This window comes from Staurois parvus, unplaced genomic scaffold, assembly GCF_062004578.1.
Source record: "Staurois parvus isolate SC_StPar_1 unplaced genomic scaffold, SC_StPar_1.0 ptg000349l, whole genome shotgun sequence".
Lineage (NCBI taxonomy): Eukaryota > Metazoa > Chordata > Amphibia > Anura > Ranidae > Staurois > Staurois parvus.
Window position 1 is genome coordinate 3,311,932 of NW_028318145.1, and position 24,729 is coordinate 3,336,660.

The 24,729-nt window shown below is 41.0% G+C and overlaps 1 protein-coding gene across 3 annotated transcripts in view; it reads right to left on the reverse strand.

Annotated features, from left to right (window-relative positions):
- The window catches only part of TPP2 (tripeptidyl peptidase 2), an 87,570-nt gene that overhangs the window by 41,643 nt on the left and 21,198 nt on the right, over window positions 1–24,729 (reverse strand). For all 3 annotated transcript variants that reach the window (XM_089684534.1, XM_089684533.1, XM_089684536.1), the window contains exons 5-19: window positions 24,430–24,554; window positions 23,914–24,077; window positions 23,198–23,352; window positions 17,746–17,822; window positions 16,770–16,897; window positions 16,034–16,133; window positions 15,188–15,336; window positions 14,919–15,034; window positions 11,834–12,002; window positions 10,298–10,455; window positions 7,939–8,015; window positions 6,353–6,459; window positions 3,146–3,300; window positions 1,272–1,388; window positions 40–140 (exon numbers count right to left, since the gene is read on the reverse strand). In XM_089684534.1, coding sequence (XP_089540660.1) covers window positions 40–140; window positions 1,272–1,388; window positions 3,146–3,300; window positions 6,353–6,459; window positions 7,939–8,015; window positions 10,298–10,455; window positions 11,834–12,002; window positions 14,919–15,034; window positions 15,188–15,336; window positions 16,034–16,133; window positions 16,770–16,897; window positions 17,746–17,822; window positions 23,198–23,352; window positions 23,914–24,077; window positions 24,430–24,554 — 1,898 coding nt within the window. The remainder of the gene's footprint in view (window positions 1–39; window positions 141–1,271; window positions 1,389–3,145; window positions 3,301–6,352; window positions 6,460–7,938; window positions 8,016–10,297; window positions 10,456–11,833; window positions 12,003–14,918; window positions 15,035–15,187; window positions 15,337–16,033; window positions 16,134–16,769; window positions 16,898–17,745; window positions 17,823–23,197; window positions 23,353–23,913; window positions 24,078–24,429; window positions 24,555–24,729) is intronic.

Genomic DNA, 24,729 nt, shown 5'->3' on the forward strand with positions numbered 1-24,729 from the left:
ATTTTAAAAGAAAACAAGAAAGTTAAAAAGGAAAAATACCTTAAAGTTTGTACCCAATTTTTCAAACTAATGCTGGGAGACAAATCCTCATACTTTAAAGTAGAGAATACATCAAAACGTGCTGTGCCTTCAGATGCATGCTGCAAAAATTAAAAATATATAATTATACAAGAGAAAGCAAACTAAACTAACAAAATAAACCCATATAGCTATTTGAAGATCCTAAGGAAAAAGTAGACTGCTCATATATGGGCAATATGCATTAAAGTGGTAGAAAACAAATTTTTGCCTAAAGGTTAGCTTACAATAAGGCTTATCTGCAGGTAAAAGGAATGTTTCTTAAACGTTCACCATTTAGGATATATTTTAGTGAGTGGCAGCCAGTGACATCATTGGCGCATTTGCTCTGAAGGAACAGCATGCCTTTGCTGTTCCTTCAGAGCTGTGTGCCGCAGAAGTGACATCATCACAGATTGGCCATTCAAGCAGCCGCAGCCTGCAAACCCAGAAGGATTGGGTGAAGATGGAAGCCTCTGCAGCTTTGACAGCGCACAGCTGGAAGGCTTTGTTTTTTAGGCAAGTCTTTTATAATGTACTATTATGCGGTGCATACTAGCACATTGTAATATTGCCTTGCAGGAAGAAACTTTTAGCGATTAGTGAATTGAAGCAAGACAACAAAACCTACAGTAGATGTTTCAATTTACTCAAATATATAAATTAAAGCTACACTGAACAGCGCTTATTCCAAAGCACAGTAAAAACAGTTATATACACACACATACTGTATATATTTATGAATGTATCACCAAACAAAAAACAATTAAATACAGACCATTGCCTTAAGACATAAGTCAAGAATATTGGGTACAAAATTTATAACAATCACAAAATTAACTTAGAACTTATCATACAGTTGACTAGCTATAATAAAGGCAGCAGCAGCGTGTTGATAAGTCATCACATTAACCTGTGCACTGCAGCAGCAGAGCCAAGCTGGCTTCTAAAGGTAGCTCACCTGCTCCCGGTTGAAGAGCTGCAGTGCAGAGTATTACAGGAGGCTAAAATCAAGTACTTAAACTAGCTGCACATCTGCAAGGAACTTAATTTTCATAATGCTAATATAATTTTATGTTTAAAAAATAGAACAGTATCTGCACAAAATAATTATATAAAGCTCTGCAAGACAATCTGAAATGTTCTCTCATATGATGACCCCATACAGCTGTAACTGCTGATTAAATATTACTGTAATGGAAGACAAAACTTACGATGTTCAGCTGAGATTGTCCACAAACAAGCCCATGAAAGGAAATCGAGTAATCAATATTCACATCACTGAGACTTGCCCACCAGCGTGCAATGCAAAATTCAATGGTTTTGCCACTCTGCAATAAAAACAAAGAAGAACCAGCTAAAAAAGTTAACACAAAAAAAAAAACAAAACAACACTCAGGGAAAAAAAAAACAACACACACACACACACCTAGAAAATCAAGGACATAGGCATGCAGACTGCTTCTACAAATATCTGTGAAAGAATGGGTCGCTCTCAGGAGCTCAGTGAATTCAAGTATGGTACTGTGAAAGGTTGCCAGCTGTGCAATAAGTCCATTTGTAAAATTTCCTTGCTACTAAATATTCCACGGTCAACTGTTAGTGGTATTATAACAAAGTGGAAGTAACTGAGAACAACAGCAACTCAGCCACAAAGTGGAAGGCCATGTAAAATGACAGAGCGGGGTCAGCCCATGCTTAAGTGCACAGTGTGCAGAAGTCACCAACTATCTGCAGAGTGAATAGCCAAACGTCAGATTAGCACAACAACAGTGTATAGAGAGCTTCATGGAATGGGTTGTTATGGCCGAGCTGCTGCATCCAAGCCTTACATCACCGAATGAAATGCGTTGGAAGCAGTGGTGTAAAGCACACCTCCACTAGACTCTAGAGCAGTGGAGACATGTTCTTTGGAGTGATGAATCACGCTTCTATGTCTGGGTTTGGTGGTTGCCAGGGGAATGGTGCTTGCCTGACTGCATTGTTCAAGTGTAAAGTTTGGTAGAGGGGGGATTATGGTGTAGGATTGTTTTTCAGGGGTTGTGCTTGGCCTTTTAGTGCCAGTGAAGGGAAGTTTTAAGGTGTCAGCATACCAAAACATTTTGGACAATTTCATGCTCCCAACTTTGTGGAAACAGTTTGGGGATGGCCCCTTCCTGTTCCAACATGACTGCGCACCAGTGCACAAAGCAAAATCTATAAAGACATGGATGAGAGAGTTTGGGGTGAAGGAACTTGACTGACCTGCACAGAGTCCTGACCTCAGCCTGATAGAATACCTTTGGGATGAATTAGAGTGGAGACTGCGAGCCAGGCCTTTTCGTCTGACATCAGTGCCTGACCTCACAAATGTGCTTCTGGAAAAAATGGTTAAACATTCCCATAGACACACTCCTAAACCTTGTGGACAGCCTTCCACGAAAAGGTGAAGCTGTTCTAGCTGCAAAGGGTGGGCCAACTCAATATTGAACCCAACGGACTAAGACTGGGATGCCATTAAAGTACACACACACACAATGGTTGATGTGCTTATAATTAGTACCTGTACTGTTAACACATTAAAGGCACACATTGATATGTTTGGAAGCCCATTGAAATGAATGGGCTGTCAAAACTGCAAACATGGATAAAGTAGTGTATGCACTACTTTTGCAAATACGCGGTACTGCAGTTTCATGCTGTTTGGTGGCCGCAAGCACACTACATTTGGAGTGGCCAGCACTTTAGTTGTGGGAAACATCCATGAAATGTGCCTTTCCTGCACCACGTTCTGGTGTGAACAGGCCTTAAATCAAGATAACAGAAGCAGTTTAAAAAAGATGTAGAAATTTGTCTACAATTTTGTAGAAAAAAGCCTGCAGGAATTCAAAGTCACTGGTTCAAGCTTGCTCTTCAACACTGTCCACTGCCATTAAATCTCCCCATAATTTTGAGAGACAGTCATGGCCAGTATAAATAGAGGCTTTTATAGAAATGCTTTAGCAAAAGATTTTACCACTGCTTAAGCTATGGATGCAATTAAGAAAACAAATTATAGGACGACTCTACATTCATAGCTTGCTGTACCACAAATACAAGTATGTCTCACCAGAACAGGAAATGCTTCTGTCACTGAGCCATTTTCAGGTAAAGAAGTGAATTTGTAAAACTCATGACTTCGGTAAGCCTTCTGCTTAACCAGCTGAACAGCATGCAGAACAAACTTAGAGGCCACATCAGAAGAACGGGAAGTCACATTAACCTCTGGAAAACAGAAAGTTGACAAAGAGAAACACTTGTTTAAATGATATAACCTGCAGTGTTTTACAGTATCATTTTTAATATTGTGGAAATGCAATTGAAGTGAAGTGTATCTGTAGCCAATTTTGAGAAATCGCCACTACATCTATCTCTACAGCAGGCATAGAAAAGAATCACTCCCCTTTAAAATCACATTTTGTTGATTTGCAGTCTGAAATGAAGACAGACACAGTTTTTGTTTTATCCCTCTGTATTTACTAGGGATGCACCAAAATTTCAGCGGCTGAAACATTTGCTGAAAATAGCCCTATCGGCATTTTGCCAAAAGGAAAGAATGAGCCGACGTGCCAAACTGAGAGACCTGGCCCCAATGAGGGGCAGACTGACTATCGGGCTGGGATTTTTTGGGGGGCTGTGTGTACTGCAGATGGGGGAGGGGAGGCAGTAGAGGAAGTAAGCAGTGAATACAGCAAGGGAGCAGTGTATACAGACAGGCTCCTTCACTTGCAGCAGCTAAATGTCATTGCCGGTTTTTACATGCAATTGCATTTTTTCTTCATTATAGCTCCCAGAAGGAGCTCTCATTTGCCGCTAAGTAAACAAAGGGGTGACACCGACTTTTGTTTACTTTAGCGGCGGGGCAAATGACAGCTCCTACTCAGAGCTATAGTAAGGAAAAAAAAGCTAGTAATTGCATTTAAAAACTGGCAATCCCATTTAGCAGCGGCCAGTGAGTGAGCCTGTCTGTATACACTGCTCCCTCACTGTATACACATAAAAAAACCTTCTCGGTGCAGCAGCTCCTCCAGCCCCCCCCCCCCCCCAATACTCACCTGAGCCCCCTCTCGAACCATTGCTGTGCACTGGAGTCTCGGCTATCCCGGGACTCCCTCTTCTCATTAGCTGAGACAGAAGCAGGAGCCATTGGCTCTGTGTGTGAATGGACATGTGGAGCAGCGGATGCCCCCAAAGCAAGCTGCTTGCTGTGGGGGCACCAGACAGGAGGGAGGGGCCAGGAGCACCAGCAGGGGACCCAAAAAGAGGATGATCTGGGCTGTTCTGTGCAAAACCAATGCACACAGCAGGCCAGTATAGACACATTTGTTATTTTTTCTTTAAAAAGCTTTAAGAATCCCTTTAAAGACTGCAGTCCACAAACAGTCACCATCAAATTTAACTGAACTTGAGTAGTTCTGCAATAAAAGAGTGGGCAAATATTGCAAAGTCTAAATGTGCAAAGTTAGCAGAGACACATCCCAACAGACTAAAGGCTGTAATTAATGCAAAAGGGGTTTCAACAAAATACTGACACAAGGGAAGATCCGTTTTCCAACTCCGTGACTCAGTTTTTTAAGTTTTAGTTTTTATTTCGTTTTTTTTGTTTTTTTTCCCCTGACATGTTGGTGTTCTATCTTTCACTTGGATGTTGTAAGAGTAAATACAGCTGGATAAAAACAAAAACTGCGCCTGTCTTCATTTCAGGGTGCTAAGCAACAAAATTTGATAATTTTAAAGAGGGGGATGATTCTTTTCTATACCCACTGTATATATTTGTTATGTGTTCCTTTTCACACAGCATACCAATAAACAGGAATTTTGAATTATCTGTAAATTCCTTAACTACTAGCACAGGAAAAAAAAACAGACAGGAGGGGGCAAAAATACAGAAAATGTAACTGCTAACAAGTCAGTCCACAAAATACAAGGGTTAAGAACTGAAACAAAGCTTGAGCAACTTGAGGCCAAAGCTGGCATCTGCTTAGGCTTGAACACCCACCTATTAAAATTTAGAGAATCTGTGAAAGATGATCAGGTGACAGCCTTGCAAATCTGAGATACAGATACCTGCTGTGGAAAGGCCCAAGAGATACCAGTAGATCTGGAGGAATGAGCTTTGATGGAGAAGGGAAGAACCCTTAAGTGTGTAGGTCCTAGAAACTGTCCGACTGACCTGAAAGTGGTGGAGTGGGAACCAGGATGCTCTCTAGAAACAGGCAACAGAGAGAGGGACTCAGTTTTGTAAGCAGAGGTTGTGGCTGCTAGATAGACCCCTGAAAGCCCTTATCACATTAAAGCAGTGTATGGCAATTTCCTTGGCATGTCCTCAAAAGGTTTTGGTCTCAAGACCACCTTGTCCTTGTGCAATTCAAGAAAAGGCTCTTACAAGAGCTGCCAACTCAGAAATGAGCCCCACAGATGTAATGACCACCAGGAAGGCATACCTACATTTCCAATTGGTTCAAAAGAACCAAGTTCATTTTCCAGGGTGACACAGAAGGCCGAATGTGGGGATTCATATGAGAAACTTTTTGTGAATCTAAGTCTGGCCTGTTTAAAAGAGGCCAAGGCTTGTCTACCAGAAATTTGAGAATGTGTGAAGCACATCCTTCTGGGCGAATCTGGTGTAATAAGAATTACAGGAGCCCTTTCTACCTCAATCTTCAGAGGGAAGGCATACATCAGTCTGAACTGAGTCCACAGAATCACCAGGGCTTCTACTGGGAAGCCCAGAGAATCCCTGGTCTTGGCTGCAAATCGGTTCGGCTTGCTAATGAACCTAGAGGCCAAGATGTCCACATCCCACCTTTGAGAGAGACCTTTAAAGATTCCTGGAGGCAGAGACCATTCCCCAGGGTCTGTACACTGGCGACTTAGGAAATCCGCTTGCCAATTGTCCAATTCAGCGTTCTGGAGGGCCAAGAGCTGCTAAGCGTGTGTCTTCCCAGGAGAGTATTGCACTTGTTTCTCTTAGGGTATCTTGACTTCTGAAGACCCCTGATGGTTTATCTATGGGTGTCCCCATGGAACATGGCTTTCTATGGAGGCACCCACCGAAGAGGGGGAGCCTGTAGCTCCAGTGCGGGATCCCAAAAGAGGAGCATCTGGGCTGCTTTGTGCAACACCACTGCAAAGAACAGGTAAGTATAACATGTTTGTTATTTTAGTTAAAAAAAAAAAACCCCAAAAAAAAAAAACACACACAAGATTTAATGTTGCTTTAATGTTGCAGAACAACATAGTAATGTGCGTGGCCACCAGTCAACATTTATCTTACCAGCCCAGGTTGCACCTTGAGGAACTTCTATGAAATGACGCTTTATTTGCCCAGATTTGAAAAGTACATCTTTACACTCCAAATCATACAATGCAGACTCGCTGAGCCTATACAGTACGGAAATTAAAAATAACAGTAAATAAACTTGAGAAAAAATTCACGTTAAAAAAAACATAATTACCAATTAATCAATATGTTTGAATATAGATTTGCTAAGTTGGTGATGCAAGATAATGTTTAGATGGACTGGAGCACTCTTTTCTGAATATTTTCAGTGCTGATATCGATATCAGATATCAATGAATTCCAGGGTTAGTTCACCTTTAATAACCACATGTGCATGCAGGTAAGGAGCACTTCTAGATAAAAACAAACTGCACAGTTTTCACAAAAGTTGAATGATGCCCTTGCTATAGGTTTAGGCTATTTATGTACCTCCCAAGGCCAAGCTTCCAATGTGCCTCCTTCCCTGCATAGGCAATTCTTTTGTAAAGGTAAAATAACCCATTAAGATCTCCACATATATGCAGATTATGCATTTGGTGTGTGACAGTTTATACAAAAATAGAAAGTATCTTGTTACAGTTTTGACAAATGGAGTAAGTTAATGTTAACTTAAAGCGGAACTTTACCTATAACAACTTAATAAAAAAATAATTAATGTTCTTTAATAAGGAACATACATAACACATTAATAATTATGCTACAAAAATTAGTGTGTGCTGTAAATTGTCTCCAGCATTGGTCCGATTTCTTCTTGCTGAAGGCTGCCATTCTGCTGAAGCCCAGAGACCTTGAGCAGCAGTAAATCTTTAGACTGTCAGCAGATCAGCCTCTAGTGGCTCTGATGTTAGGCAGTGTCAAAAAAATAGAGAGCAACTGAACATGTGTAGAGAAGGGTGAGACAGTGTTTTACTGCACTTTAAACAGTATGAACACTTATTTTTAAACGTTTTACATAGCTATATCTGCAAAAGGGGCCAGCCTGATGTGATCTAGCAGGACTTAATTTTCTGGCAAAAGGACCGCCAAGTAGTAGTTTATGTGATATTTTCAGCATTAAGGGGGTGGACAGAGTTAGGGTCAAGTAGAAGGTGTAAATTTCAGGTTATATTGGGTTTATATTGTAAAGAGCTGAGCAAACGGCGCTATATAAATCCTGTATAATAATAATAAAAAAGTGTTTACAGGCCTGTCTTGAGCGGCTTTTGGGCTAGTGTTGATAACAGTTTAAAAGACTCTTCCAAGATCATTAAGAATACACTGACACATGCATTTGACATGCATCAAGTGGGTGTGGCATTCCCATGGGCTTGTTTGAGAAAGTAAAACCAGGCCGAAAAAGCCCTTCACCAAGAGAAATATGTGGGCTATCATTGCTGACCTCCTGAAAATGTTGGTTGTCATGCTGATGTGGTTGCTGCAGTACTCTGAGTCACTGAGCCAGAACATATATGCAGATCAGGACCAAGTTCCCTCTGAATTTTCTGATCTATTTGCTTGTGGTAGGTTAGTGACTATCTCTGTATTGCTTCCACAAAACAAATCCATATATAAAACTGATAACTTGTTCTGCCATTACTCACCTTGCTGGTATGACAACCGTTATAGGAACTCTGAATAATGGACCAGAAGTAGGGGCACATATATCATATCCACATATCTGCAAACAACAGTCGTATAAATATTATTGCATTTAATTTATGTGAGTAACTCTATTCTTGGACAGTGTCAAAGTAGGTTTATGTAAGCTAATGAGTATTAAAATCACAGTTATCTGTAAATATTTTAAATATTACAAAAAACATGCAATGTAAATGGTAACTTGAGTGTCTTAACCTAAACTTATGAGACAATCGTATATCTGTGGCACCTAATTACATATGCAATTCCTGCAAATAAAAAAAAAAAGTTACTAAACATCCTGCATACATTTGTAGGCCAAGTGAGTGAGAAAGACCTATTTAAAACCTATTTAAAACTATCCAAATCAGAAAGGCCCCTGTAGTACATACAGTAGCTGCTGGTAGATCTAAAGAAGATTATATAATCAGATTGTAACGTGTGTGGTGAATTTTAAAGAGGATTGCTCTTGGTGACAGATTTGTACATCTAGGAAATCCTTAAGGAAATTTTCTGGCATACATGCTAAGTGATGTACAAATTTACTACTCAATTATCTCTGGCACAGATCAAAGCACTGCCTCTGATAGGGCTTTAATCTCTTCTCTTCAAAAAGACAGAGCATGCTTTAAATGCATTTTCCAGGGTCAGCATCTACTTTCAGAACTTTCAGGCAGGGAGGACGGCAGGTGTGACAAAACACATAGGGCGGAGCTTGTTGTGGTCAGCGCACAACCAGAAGTCTGTGGGAAGCCATTTTGATGTTACTGGCCGATGCCTGTTTACAAGGGCTTTTACTGCTTTTAAAAGTGAGTGTTCTACTTTTAAAATAAGTTACAGTTTGACTGGTATACACTATGTAAAAGCACTCTTTTTTTTTTTTCCAATCTTCGATATGTTAATACTGGGATGGATGCATGGGTGAGGAGGTTCTCCCAAGTGCATTCTGTGATGGTTATGGTTCCCCTTGCTTTCTGATGACTCCATCTAAGATGATTACCATGATGACCTGCAATTAAGGTGTTGACCATTCTTTAATTAGAAGGTCATATAGATCTGGTAAGCCTTGCATGGTGTTACCTGGTGGAGGATCCTTTAACTTTTTGGGAGATATCTTTATCTCATAGCTGTTTGTGGATTGGTATACTACTCATCACATCCTTGATTTTGGGACTTTCATATTTTTCTACTTCACTTGTGGATTTCGATAGTTTCGAAGCATTGGATGTATATCAAAAATTGCACATTAATAATATTTTTTACATTTATGAAGTAGTGCAACAATTTTTTATTTATTTTTATATAAACCCCGTTGTCCGCAGTTTTTGGACGTATTCACAAATATCTGAAACTGATAATCTGCTTGCCTGAAGACTCTCCCCCTGCAACTTCTACAGTGATACAGTCTGATCACTAGAGTGGAGGAGGAGCTACTCTCTTCTGCCAGCAGCAGACTGATATCATCTCAGCCCAGGAGCAGGTTACCTAAAGCAGAGCTCCAGTGTCTGGCAAAAAAAAAAAAAAAAAATACAGGTCAGATGCTAATAAATTTTAGCTGCTGTCTTTTCAAAAACAGCCACTCACCTGGCTTAAGATCCAGGAGTGTCCTCACCGCAGCCGGGTTCACCGGCCGTCCTGTGTCCCCAACATCCTAAGTGTGGACACTGCGCATGTGCAAGCAGCGCAATGCATTGTGAATGGTCCTGCAGTCCTCTTGGACCTGTCACATGTCCCAGAAGACTGCGTTTGAGATCAGTCTGAGGTTCTTCTCACTTCCTTTCTGAGATGCTTCCTTATTCCTATTGACTTATATAGAGAATTTTAGGTTTCCTGGAATTTCAAAATAACGTTGAGCTTTCAAAGATTATCTGAGGTCAGTGGTATAATAGTTCTTCCACCACCAGCCTTAGCACATAGACAGCATTCCTACCCCATTTTGCACAGTTTTCACTCGATTTTTGAAGAAACAGTTCGCACCTAACCCTCGGAAACGACTGAGTTGGTCAAATCCCACTTTGGATATGGAAAACTGCTGGCCTTGAGACAGGATAAAAACTTTGAAACCACTTGGAAACCTTGGATTCAGTGGGTGGGACAAGTTTGATATTGTGATACTTGTTATTACAGTTCTAATACGGTCCTTACATGCTGCATGCCATTGTAGTTATTTTTACAAACTTATGGCTTTCCCTTACCTGAAGTAAAAACTTCTATTTAAATACAACATCCTATGACATCTTAACATAATTGGTGGATAAGCATAGAAAACCAAATCAGTATTGTATTGAAGAAGACATTCACAGATATGTGTAAAATGCCCACCTCTGCATAATGCACCCCTTCTCGCAGACCTCGGGGATCTACACGGACATTTATGTGTCTACACTGGTTCATCAGCTCCAGGTGGCTAGGATACTGAATCCAGGTGGCACTGGATGTAAGCGCCAAGTGAAGTTGGAGGGAAATTCTCTCGAAATTACCTGACAAAACACACATAATATACAGTGAATCATTTAAGAGACATGTTCGTTTTGCAATGACAGAGAAGATGAAAGATTTCGCATGAATATATGATTTTTGACTGGCCTGTAAAATCCTTTTCCTGGAGGAAACCAGTAAAGGACACAGGTTCCTTTAAAATTATGAAGATGGGTACATATGTTGACACCTTCAGGTGGGGGGAACATTTTTTTTAGAACAGACCACAGAACCCCCATGTACTCCAAGAAAAGAATAAATTACAGGTAAGTAAAAAATTCTTTATTTCTTAATCATCTAGTACAGAACAGAATCTTAATTATTATCCATAGGATGTTTCGAAAAAATTAAACTGAGTGTTGGGCCTAAAAAAAAGGGAATCAGATTCCCAGCTCAAAGAGCGACTTGAAGCTCCTTACAGCCAAGGCCAGTACATCCACCTGGAAAATCGCAGGTCAAATGCAAATATGAGAAACGGATGCCTGCGCTGAAAAGCCCAAGGGGTACCAACTGAACAAATTTAGTGAACCTTAACAGGGAACTGAGAAGGACTCCTATCCTTCAAGGCACAAGTCTTAGTGATAAATTGCCCTCTTGGACCAATGTAACAATGTAATATACTATACCTGGCTGAAAGCTGTAAATCACAGAAGCACACATCTCTATGTGCAATGTGGAGCACCTGGTCATGTTGCATTCTGAATACAGGTGGTCGATCATTCAACACAGGTACCATTCAGAAAATGCTTTGCATTTCCTGAATGAATGCAAAAGGTTCAACTGGATGGATTTGTGTCTTTTTTACAATTAGAAAAATAGAAATGTAACTAAGTTCTCTGATTGGATGAGGTGGTGAAGTAGGGAAGTAATGTCATGCTGCTCTCCGCCTCTTCCAATCAGAGAGTACTTTGTTTTCTGAATTAATGCAATGAATTAAACCATTCCAGGTATGTTTCCCAAAGGCACTGCTTTGGAGGGGTTGGTGAATTTGGAAGCTTCAATCCTACTGAGACAATGCGGTCAATGATGCAACAAGGGGAAGAGGGGATTTCTACATGTGCAGAACCAAATAAAGTCTCCAATCTTCTTATATACAGTAAGCCTGAATCCTAAGCCAGAAACCTGCTCTCAGAAAGAGGTCTTCTATCCTCTAAGGACACTAGAAAAAAAAACAAAAACTGGAGGATTACAGGAACCAGGAGTTATATGTACAGTTGTAAAAACTTTGTTTGCTAGTGTTCTCCCCTGAAGGTGGCAACATTTAACCCATGGTCAATATTTAAAGGAGCCTGTGTACTGTACAGCTAAGAAGTAAATCTTACTGCATTATTATTCACCCATTTTATAACACCACCCTTCTACAGTATTACTGCAGCTTACCTGTATTTTCTGGGAACATTGGCTCAATGCCCACACCATGGTCTGAGGGTGCAGCAACCTGAACTGGATCCCTGAGATAAATTCCTCGGCCATTTCCAACAGAAACTGTAAAACCTATCTTATTGATTAATGAGGTGTTCTGCATGAGGTAGTCATAGGCTTTGTCAACCTACAAACGAAAAACATATAAATCAATAAAATAATGTGTCTGCCTCGCACACGCCCCCTACCCGAAAATGCAAAATCACGTATATATACACACACACGTGATTTTGTGCACCCATGCTGCCCTGTAGCAGTATTTCTGCTATAGGGCGGTAGGGAAGCGGTTAACCTATTAATAAAACTGAACGCCAGAATAAGCAAATGTTGAAATACAAGAGGTATGTGTATTTTTACTTGACACTTGGTGTTCTTTGTGTATTTCTTCCAGGTCTGTGCAGCAATCCAGTGTGAATCTTTGCCTCTGTACAGAAGCTTTATGTAATAAAGACCAGTCACTGTTGCTGTCCTTGTGCAGTGTGACTGGTCTGGTCTCCACCCCTCCCTGCGGTTTTCTGCAGGCAGCCTGTAGTGGGTGGGGCCTGCAGGGCCCCTCCCACAGCTCTGCACAGGCCCATGTACATCACAGTGATGCTACTTCTACAAGGCGACAGCTGGGTGCACACAAAAAGTCGTTTTATATCCTTTGTGGCTACTGAAGAACACATTTAAATAAAGGTTTTTGTGCCCAGAGATTAGCTCAAACCTTTCCTTAACTCCCTCCTCCTGTTAGGCATTTTCATACCAATTTACTCTTTTACCCACTATGTTATAAAGAAGAAAAAAAAAGAAAAAAAAGAAAATGTATACTCAAAACCAAAAAGAACTGCACTGCCTGCAGCTCACAAAGTGGGCTAAGATGGCATCAGTTGAGGAGTGAACTTCCTCCACCTAAAACTTGGAGAACATATGAACAGAAGACCAGGTGGCAGCCTTTACTGGATCTGTGAACATTTCTTGGGCTTTTCGGCATCCAGCCACTATTACTCAGATTTGTAGAATATGACTTGACAGGACTGAGTGGACACATACAATTGACAGATGGTCTGAGTCACCGAAAAATGGTGGAACGAGAAACAGAATACCCTTTACAGGGACCATCAGAAATAAGAAACTGAAAACCAGTCTATCTAGCAGTAGCTGTAAGGTAGACATGCAAAGTAGGAACTACATCAAGAAAATAAAAGGGAAATACAGCCGGACAAAGAAGGATGAAAAAAAAAAAAAGTCCTGGTTTCGGTGAAAGAGAGATGGAGGCATTTTTAAAGCGCTGAGAGAACCAGATTTTGTTCCCATGGGGCATTTCGGTGATCCGAATCTGTGACTTCTACACTAGAAAAAGGCATGGAAGTCCACATTCTGCGAGGTCTAAATGCTTTTGATCCCATTCTTTGTCTAAGGCTCTTGTACCGAGAATCTCGTCGCTCATCCTGGGTCTAGTACTGCTGGAAAATTCAAACTAGCCAAAGTTCCAGAACATAAATAAGGATTGAAGGTTCCTTTTGATGTCAGATTCCCTTGTGATGACAGGGTGTCCAGGACTACATCCCAGCCTGAAAAACTGGCATCCATTATTAAGATCTTCCAGGAAATTGGAAGAAAGGACTCTCTGAACTCCAGCACAGTATTCCTAAGCTACAAGGCCAGGGACAACCTTGGTCTTTGGGGTTAGGTAAATTGATCCATCCAAGGGCTGAACAACATAAAATTACTCCAGAAAAGAAAGAAAAAAAAAAAAGGGAACAAGAGCGCAGTACACTGCCAGCTGAAGGAATGTAAGCAACTGTCACCCATTTAAATTGGTCAGTAGAACTATATACTAGTGACATGGCCACCAGAGAGCCATGAAATGTGTTCTTTTTTAAAATCTGCTTTCACAATCAATACATAACTTTATGGTTATACAAAATGAAATTTTCTTTCCACATGGGTGCCTCTGCTGAGCACACTTTTGGTTCCTTTTTGGGGCCCTATCTTCCATACCCAGGATGGCAGAATGTTATGTTAAAGGGGTCTGAAGCAGATCTGGGCAAATGGGATTGCTTCTACAGGAGGCCAACATCAGCCCCAGACCTCTCAACCAGAAGCAAAGAGCTGAGTGACTCCTGGACGGAAATCCATTCTGAGAGTGTAGAGTTTGAAGCTTCTCCTTAGGAAGAAAACTCTAGCTTGACCAGTGTTTAGAATGAGACCTAGGTATTCCATGTGATGAGTTGGCTACAGTGCAGACTTGAAGGTTCAGGATCCAGACAAACCTTCAATCAACATTGTTGGCAAAGATTTGTACCAACTGCTCGTTCAACAGGAAATCATCCAGATATCCAACAATGGGGATTGCTCTGGAAGTGCAGCAAGGCTACCACAGGGGTCAGTACCTTGATGTACAGTCAAGGTGCAGAAGCTAGACTAAATAGCAGGGCCACAAACTAAAAATGCCATGTCCCACAGAAAAGCAAATTACACTGATGTGCTGGAAAAATAGGGACAAGTATGTCCTTGAAGTCAGAAAGTCTCCCCGATGAGAGGAGGTGATGACAGACCTAGTGGGTTCCGTGCAGAATTTTTGTACTTGAATTAAGACAATCAGACATTGAAATCAATGATGGGGCTGTCGCCCCCTTTTGATTAGGAAACTGGGTGGAGTAGAACCCTTGAAACTGTTCCCACCACAGGTACTGGGGTGTTGAATCCCTGCTCCGGAAGACATGTGAGGGCTGTATGGAGATCTGCTAATCTGTGGGGTGACACAGGCAAGTCGAATGCCATGAACTGAGGAGAGGGATGAGGCAGAATTCTAGTATGTAGACACTAGAAACCACTTGTTTAGTGTCCCAATTTTACCTGAAGATGGCAGTATAAATCAACAGTCTCTAAACAGCTGTGTCCCTCAATGGGCAATAAAGTAAAGTCTTTTACGCTGTGAAATTACAAAAACAGCAGTGTTGATCTGAAAGTCATTATTTAAAATGTTTTTTTTTTGCCCCCATATACACAGCAAGTTTTATAGAAGAGAACATATTTGTGTTTCTAGACAACGAAATACCTGAATAATGCCGTGCCCTTGGGCAAAAACTTCAATGTTTTCAGCTTTCAAAGCAGTATTCTCCAACGCTCTTCTCACTGAATGCACAGTGTAAGGAACACCATTTGCTTTAAGACCTGATAAAACAAAACAAAAAAAAAAAGTATGAACACAGTATTTAAATTTTGCACACAACCACTGAAGGTAAAAGGCATTATGTAAACAAGAGGCACAAGAGATTAATTATGCATTTCACAATCTTCTACTAGAAGTGTGCAAATTATGCTTGCCTGATAATACTAGTGCAATGCCTCCACAAGCATTCGGAGAAGACATGGATGTTCCATTCATTAGCTGAGTACCCCGCAATGTCCAGTTTGGCACGGATGCAATAGCTCCTCCTGGAGCACTAATACTGACTCCAAGAGCTCCATCAGTGCTGATAACATCAAAATAATAATAAAAAAAAAACAAAACACAGAAACCTTATTTATTAAAATGCAATTAATATAACACAATGATTCTTGTACATGTATTACTGTTGGAAATATTACTAAAAAGTTAAAATTAGATAAAGATACAACCCACTGTGACAAAGGGAAACTAAGATTATAGGAATCAGCCAGCATTCAGGCTAATCATATGTCAGTTGTAATGAGAGAGTTGCTCTATTATTTAAAGGATGCCACAGAAGTTTGGCTGTAACGTTCTCATACAAATTTCTTTGAATGCAAATTTCAATTTTCACTGAACACAACCGCTAGGGTCCATTGTAGTATGAACCCAACTACCTTCATATTAAAAGGGAATGTATACCCAAAGCCCATTTTATGGTACGTTAGAAATCTGTATACAGTGAGGCACAAATTTCATAGGCAAATAATTTATTGTGAGATTGTTGCAAAGTTTTTTACCTGGAAATTCTGTCAATAACAGCACGTCCTGTTACAGGACGTCCATGCTAAATCACTGCCTCTCAATTAGCAGCAGCATTGTCAGCCTACCCTGTGTGCACCTTTGGCCAACTGAAATGGCTCACATTCAAACATGTGAAACTTTAACCTAAAATCACTTACTTTGCCATAGAACAATCTATGACTCCCTAAGACTAGTACAGATCTTAGATAAAAACATACCTAGGACCTCTTGAAGACCATGTGTACTGATTGGCAGGAAGTTTTTCACGTAGGGAATATTCTGCAACCATCATGTCCGGCGAAACATAGGCACCCACACCTATTAGGTAACAGGAACACAATACTAAGATTTTCCAGCCTTCTTAGAGTATTATGTAACAGGGTCAATCATCACAAAATATTGACAGAAGCACCAAAGTAGAAATAAAAGACAGGGAGGTCAATTCACCAACCCATGTATCATTTACAGTAGCGACCATTATTTTCACCCATGCAGCTGTTTTTCAGCTTGCTGCCTGCATCAGCTGAAACTGGTTTGAGTAATTTAATATTGCTTTGTCATTGAACATAAAGAGGAATAAATTTTAATTGATTTGATGGCTGTGGAAGTGGAACTCCACAACAGATAACGGTTCTAACAGCCATGTAAAACTGTAACACTGTAAATCAGTGAACATTCTATGTACTGCATGTGCATTCTGGAGTGCTTCAGCATGAGTCCATTAGCATTTACAGTACTTATTGTTGATGTTGAATTTTAAATGAATGAGTGTTACTAGAACACAACAGTATGACGTCAGCCTAAGAGTATTACATTCCTACCTCTTTCCCTGTCCTAGGAATTAGCACTGCATTTGTATTTTGGGTTAAAGTCTTAACATTTTTTTTGGGGTGAGAAATGGGGGCCACAATTTAAAAAAAGCATTGCTGTTTTCCTGAAAAATCACCAACTTACCAATGACACTGGAGGTAGTTCCACCTGGACAGCCAACAGTGGAAAGACATGGACCATTATTTCCAGCACTTGACACATAAATGATGTTATGCTTCCACACTGCTTCATTTATTGCCTCACATACTCTCCTGTATAATGACAAATTAGGTGAGAGAAGCGATTGTACATTTATAACATGCAACCTATTCAAAATTTCTGAAGGGACTGCATACTCAAATAGCCAAGCAACTTAGGTTCAAATATCTCCTTTTCAAATGACTGACAGTCTTCCTTGGCTCCTTAGCCAGCAGCTTAGCATCCAGAATTAACTGAATTTGCTGAAATGTGAGTGTGGGTTGCTTCTGAAAGCACAACCCAGTACAGCAAAAGTAATCATCCGGACAATGACTATCACATGCACATGCAAGTACTGTGACAGCAACACAGGCAACCATGGGTGTCGCAGCTGATTATAAATAGCCATGAAGCATGGAGTAGGGAATATATTAAGCCATGTGTGACTAGCCTAAAGGCGAAATCCACAAAAAAAAAAAATTATACATACATACATATATATATTAAATCCACTTTTTTTTGCAGGTAAAAAAACTGCTTTTACTTTTTCCTTTTTTTTTGTAGGAGCCTGGAAAGCACAGCACTCTCAACCAGATCGCAGGTGCAATGCAGCGCTCCTGCAGAGTGTAAGCTGTAAGGCTGTCGGTACTTGTAGTCCATGCATTCACAGAACGGATTCACGTTAAGCAGTGAGCAGCTGCAGTGGTTGGAACATGTTACATGTTCCACCCTAAAAATGAGTGAAATGTAACATATTCCCAAAGGTGAACTTATCCGTTAACATAGCATATAATTAACTGCCTTCTGAAAGAGCAGCAGTCATAATTTTACCAAATCCTTCACTGTGGTCAACCTTCATCACAGCCAAAGTTTCTGCATGCACTGATTTTATCCATGATGCTTAGGCTTGTCAGAAACATACCCAGAATTCGGCCAGTGTGTTGCTTCACCATAACTGTAATTGACCAGGTCACATTTATACTTTATTGCTTCAATCATCTGTGAAAGAGAAAAAAAAAAAAAATGTTGCAGTACAAAAGGAGTACCAGACACACAAAAAGAACAAGTCAGTTAGTTGTAACCCCCCAGGGAAAGCTGTATCACACCATTAAAAAAAACCTTAAAAAGCAAATAATGAGTTGCAAAGTCCTAGCAATCAAAAAAGCAATACTGAGCAGTTTGAGTACTAAAAAGGAAACAAATGAAAGACTACTACTAAAAAATTCCTGATAAGGCTGTGTATAAGTGAAAAAATAGGGTAACTATTTGGCAGCCAGGGGGCTGGGCAGGTTCAATATACACTCACTGGCTACTTTTTTCGGTACATCTGTTCAATCTCTCTCTCTCTACTCCTCGCCTCACCCCCTCTGTCTCCGCCCGAATCACAAACCTACTAAACGACATAACAGACTGGATGTCGCTCCACTTCCTTAAACTGAACCTCTACAAAACCGAGCTCCTAGTCTTCCCCCCTGCCCCCAGACCACCCCCCACTGACTTCTCCATCACGTCCAACAATGCCACTATCAGGCCCACCCCGCAGGCCAGAGTACTTGGTGTCATTCTGGACTCCAACCTATCCTTCCAGCCCCAAGTCCAATCACTAACAAACTCATACAGACTCCACCTCCGCAACATCGCCAAAATCCGCATGTTCCTAACCCCAGAAACCACTAAGCAGCTCATCCACTCCCTCATCATATCACGACTCGACTACTGCAACTCCCTCCTCACTGGCCTGCCTCACCACAGGCTATCCCTGCTTCAGTTGATCCTGAACACGGCAGCCAGACTCATTCACCTCACCAACCGCTCCGTTTCCGCCACCCCCCTCTGCCAATCCCTCTACTGGCTTCCGATTGCACAATGGATCAAATTCAAAATCCTAACACTGACATACAAAGCTGTCCATCACACTGCCCCAAACTACATCACCGACCTAATATCCAAGTACCACCTAAGACGCACACTCCGCTCCTCTCAAGACCTCCTTCTCTCTAGTTCCCTGGTCTCCTCCTCCCATGCCCGCCTCCAGGATTTCTCCAGTACATAACCTATCCTCTGGAACTCCCTGCCCCAATCCATCAGACTATCACCTACTCTCCTCTCATTTAGGCGCATCCTGAATACCCACCTCTTCAGGGAAGCCTACCCCACCCCCCGCTAATTGCCGACCTCCTCCACTCTTCCTACCACTCCATTCCCCACAGCTATCTCCTCCTGTGCCACTATCCCCTCCCTCCTAGATTGTAAGCTCGAAAGAGCAGGGCCCTCGAACCCCTCGTGTATCACATTGTATTGTTTTCGTACTGTCGCATGTTCTGTCTCCCTTTGTAATGTACAGCGCTGAGCGAACCGTTGTCACTTTATAAATACTGTATAATAATAATATAATAATTGCTTGGTAGCACAAATTCTAATCAGCCAATCACATGGCAGCAACTCAATGCTTTTAGACATCTAGATGTGGTGAAGACGACTTGCTGAAGTTGAAACTGAGCATCAGAATGGGTAAGAAAGGGGTTTTAAATGACTTGGAACATGGCATGGTTGTTTGCGCCAGATGGGCTGGTATGAATATTTCAAAAACTGCTGATCTACTGGGATTTTCACACACAACCATCTCTAGGGTTTACAGAGAATGGTAGTTGTGTGGACGAAAATGCAAAACACATTAAAATGGACATCAAAACAACACAATGCATAACCCCCCCCCCCCCCCCCAATGTCTGTCAATGTGCAATAGAGGTGGTAGGAATCCAGGGTATACCTAAAGTAGTCAACAAATACTATAAACATGCAAAAATGTGGTTCTCATATGTCCTAGCCATTTGGCTCTTGGTAAGAAAGTCTCACCCATGCAGAAACAGGCTATCAGCAGAGATATTCTTGAATAACCTTATGTGGCCATCATCCTAGTACGGACAGCAGTGAGCCAAATACTTCTGCTAGACTTGTCATCCTACCAGAACTGTTGCTATACCACTGTGTAATCATTTGTGAAGCTCTGCTGTGAGTGATTTTTAACAAAACATTTGAATAAAAGTAATATAGTTCATGTTTGTCAACACCAAGGGCCAAATTCATCTAAGTTTTAATTACCATACATTTTTGCACCTTCAAACTGCAGTGTATACAGAAGTTCTGTACCACCGTTTTGAAGTTATTTTATAAAAATCCTGTTTTCTTGCAATTTAGGTACAGTGTCCAGCAAGTGCACCATACAGACTAACAGCACCACACCCTATATTCATGTTATGTAGGGTTTTGATAAATTTCACCCAGAACGGTTTTAAAAACCTATGGGCCACCACTACACAGCCTTTAAATAATTATATACAGTTGCAAGAAAAAGTATGTGAACCCCTTGGGATTATGTGGAGTTTTGCATGAATTGGGCATAAAATGTGCTCTGAACATCATCTAAGTCACAACAATAAAAGAACACAGTGTGCTGAACATAATACTACACAAACATTAGATGTTGCCATGGTTTAATACTACACAAACATTAGATGTTGCCATGGTTTAATTGCACATAACATGTAAACATTCACAGTGCAGGGAGGAAAAAGCATGTGAGGCCCTAGCTTAATGACTTCTCCCAGAGCTAATTGGAGCCAGGAGTGAGCCAACCTTGACTCCAATCAGTATGATATTGGATGTGTTGCTGACAGCTGTCCTGCCCTTAAAAAACACACACCTGTTTTGGGTTTACTGGTTTCAAGAAGCACTGTCTGATGTGAACCATGCCTCGCAGAAAAAAAAAGCTCTCAGAAGACCTACGATCAAGAATTGTTGACTTGCATGAAGCTGGAAAGGGTTACAAAAGCCTTGATGTTCATGTGTCCACGGTAAGACAGACTGTCTACAAATGGAGAAAGTTTAGCACTGTTGCTACTCTCCCTAGGCGTGGTCATCCTGTAAAAATGACTGCAAGAGCACAGCGCAGAATGCTGCATGAGGTAAAGAAGAATCCCAGAGTGTCAGCTAAAGACCTACAGAAATCTCTGGCACATGCTAACATTTTTGTTGACACATCTACAATAAGGAAAACATTAAACAAGAATGGAGTACATGGGAGGACACCATGGAGGAAGCCATTGCTGTCCAAAAAGAATATTGCAGCACGTTTGAAGTTTGCAAAAGAGCACCTGGATGTTCCACAGCACTACTGGCAAAATATACTGTGGACAGATGAAACCAAGATTGAGTTGTTTGGGAAGAACACACAACACTATGTGTGGAGAAAAAAAGGCACAGCACACCAACATCAAAACCTCATCCCCACTGTAAAACATGGCGGAGGGAGCATCATGGTTTGGGGCTGCTTTGCTGCCTCAGGGCCTGGACGGATTGTTGTTATTGATGGGAAAATGAATTCCAGAGTTTATCAAGACATTTTGCAGGAAAACGTACGACCATCTGTCCGCCAACTGAAGCTCCGCAGAGGATGGGTGATGCAACAGGACAATGACCCAAAGCATACAAGTAATTCAACAAAACAATGGCTGCAACAGCACAGAATACGCCTTCTGGAGTGGCCCAGTTAGAGTCCTGACCTCAACCCGATTGAAATGTTATGGCATGACCTTAAGAGAGCGATTCACACCAGACATCCCAAGAATATTGCTACACTGAAAAAGTTTTGTGAAGAGGAGTGGTCCAAAATTACTCCAGATCGTTGTGCAGGTCTGATCTGCAACTACAGGAAACGTTTGGTTGAGGTTATTGCTGCCAAAGGAGGGTCAACCAGTTATTAAGTCCAAAGGTTCACATACTTTTTCCTCCCTGCACTGTGAATGTTTACATGTTATGTGCAATTAAACCATGGCAACATCTAATGTTTGTGTAGTATTATGTTCAGCAGACTGTGTTCTATTGTTGTGACTTAGATGACAATCAGAGCACATTTTATGACCAATTCATGTAAAACTCCACGTAATCCCAAGGGGTTCACATACTTTTTCTTGCAACTGTATGTAGCTGAAAGATATATAGCTAAAGTGAAAATATTTTTTTTACCTTAATACATTCTCTGCATTAAAGGCAAAAGGATTCCCCACTACTCGACCTATCCACCCCCATCTAAAACACTTACCCAACTCCTCTCCCACCTCCAGCACTGTCCCAGCTGCAGCAATGCTCCTCCCACTTCCTGGTCTCACAAAAGATACTTACAGCATCGGGAGCTGTGGGCTCCTCCTGCTGCTGTCAAAATCTTGTGAGGAGGTAACAGTGGCCTGGCTTACCGGCACTGTGTGTGTCTATAGACACAGTCTGGCTTGGGAGCGCATGTGCACAGGTGCCCCTTAGCACCTGGCTTGCGAAAGGGGGCACTCGCAAGAAGAAGCAATCAATGCTGCCAAAGAGGAGGTAAAGGAACACTCTGTGCAATATTGTTGGACAGCGCAGGTAAGTATAAAAAAATTAAAAAGACAAATTACTTCACAGCTAATAGACTCTAAAAATTGTGGGAGTCGGATTAGAAAGGTGCAAACTGTAAATACCTGCAGCAAGAAAGACATGTAACTGAACTCACAGCTGACCATATAAACTCAGCTTACATGAAATAAGATCAGACCTGCTTGAAAAAGTAAATACACATTTGCAGAATAGGGTATAAAGCAGACAATCATGGTACCGTGGCAGAGTACTCCTCCTAATCAGATGTCAGACATGTGTTTTACATAACATAAGACTTCTTAAAGCACAAGTCTAAGGAAGTAATTTTTCTCTTACTCACTAACCAAAAAACACCAAATTCTTTCTGATCCTATGCTCTGTTCCTGACCAGGTCTGTGCAAGCAGACACTGAAAGAATGTATTTAGGGATGAGGAACTGCCATGAACCAGACCCCATCAGCTGTGAAGGAAAGAAAAAGGAGCTCTAGAGGGACATGGCCCAACATTTCCATCCACTGCACTGAGCAACTCCAGTAGGGAAGAGCAGTAAACAAAAAAAGTGCTGGTGATTAGCAGTGGAAAAACTAGTAAACATGGAGCCAGATTTCTTTAGCAGTTCTCCCACCCAGGACACCAACCTCCTCCTACTCCTGTGCAGCTCCAATATGTCCACACTTCCATCAGCACAGCTCTGCCACACTTCAGACATGGGGGACAGGTAGAAAAGCAAGGGCCGGAGAGGTCAGCAGGTATGCCTTGTCAACACCACAGATCCTGCCAGGGGAATTTGGCATAAGAGGGGGCTACTCAGCATGAATGCAGGCCGTCAAGGGTGGTAGAAGGCAGAAAAGGGCAGAGCAAGGCTTCTGGGGTGCAACACCCCTAATGACCAGAGCTTGCTTAATGGAAATGGTCATGAACAAAGTAGAGCTTATTTTAGACTCCCAATACAAAGTTATATGCCATACCGCTCTAATAAGTCCTGTGCCAGTCTCCATTGTGCTGAGCCTAGTATCACCGATCTTTATAGCTAGGATCTGGGCCCCTGGAGCTACACCATTTCTTTCAGGTTCATCAGGAAAATAACCAGCAGCAATACTAGCCACATGTGTTCCGTGAGCACCTGTAATATACACACAAATATTACAATTACCAACATTACATTTATATAAAGAATAAGAGTCATCTGAAGAATCTAAAAGATTTAGTGAAAGCTCAGCATTGAGTGTACAAGCTGCTAAGTATACTGTCATCTTAGTTTATTTGTTTCAGGTACTTATAGAGAGCTGACAATTTACAAAATGTTATATACATATAATCACATTTACAAAAGTCCCTGCCCTCAAGAAGCTTACATTCTAAGGTCCCTAACTCACATTCAATCATAATGGCTCACTGTGCCAGTGTGAACTTAAACCGTAAAGTGGGAAGCAGCATTTAAGCTGTGCCATTGCAGGATGGCAAATACAAGATCAGCAGTATTTACAGAATTAATGTCAAGTTAGGATTTTACTAAAATAATAAGTCTGTTATGCTATACAAACAACTCAACTTCACAGTAGTGACTTTTGTATAATGCACCCTCTGGCATAAACAAGTCAAAGAAAAAAAAAATTAAGCCATAGCAGTCACATCAGTGGCAGTAAAAACAGTCTAGACAAGAATATCAAAATTGAGACCTTACCTCCACTTGTTACAATAGACAGCAAATTCCCTTCATCATAAATGTTCACTGAGTAGTTTAGCATTTCTGATGTACCAAATGATGCATATTCTTGTATTTCTCTGTAACTCCCTAACACAGTGCAAGCTTCAAGATCCCCACATTCACTTGTGTCCATGCAGGCACTAGAAGGAAAAAATAAAATACCCAAATTCAGAAATTCTTATCTCTGAAACCTAAATGTATTATGGGATCTTAAACAAAAATTACATATTATCCTATAGTGGGAGGACAAGCAAATGATCAACTTTTTTTTTGGTCATATATACATTGTATCATATGTCACATTTATAAAACCCACTTAGTATCCAGGTTTTATGTTGCATTGCCCAGCTAAAATCACATTTACTGGCACCCAGATTTTCCCATCCGAGCTACAGTAACCTTCAACATATTTAGATTTGTCAGCCACAATCATTTGTTTTCAAATAGCCAACTGATTTTTCAGTGATCCACTAGGTCCCTCTAGGGACTTACCGCCACGTTTCCCCATCATGCCACACCAAACAGTCGTACACTGGACCCGGGTCACTATACTTCTTCTCAAATGAGTTTAGCAGTTCTACTTGATTTTGAACATCTTCCTTGATCAGTTTTCCCATCTATAGGAAAAAAAAAAAAAAGTTGATCTCAATATAAAGTAAAAAAAATTCACAGCTCTAAAACAGGCGTGTGTACCAGAAAACATGGTTGTGCAATTAAAGTGGAAATAATGCTATCCTGCCTTAAATGAGCAAAAAAAACCCCAAAAAACAAACAACAAAAAATAATCACTGT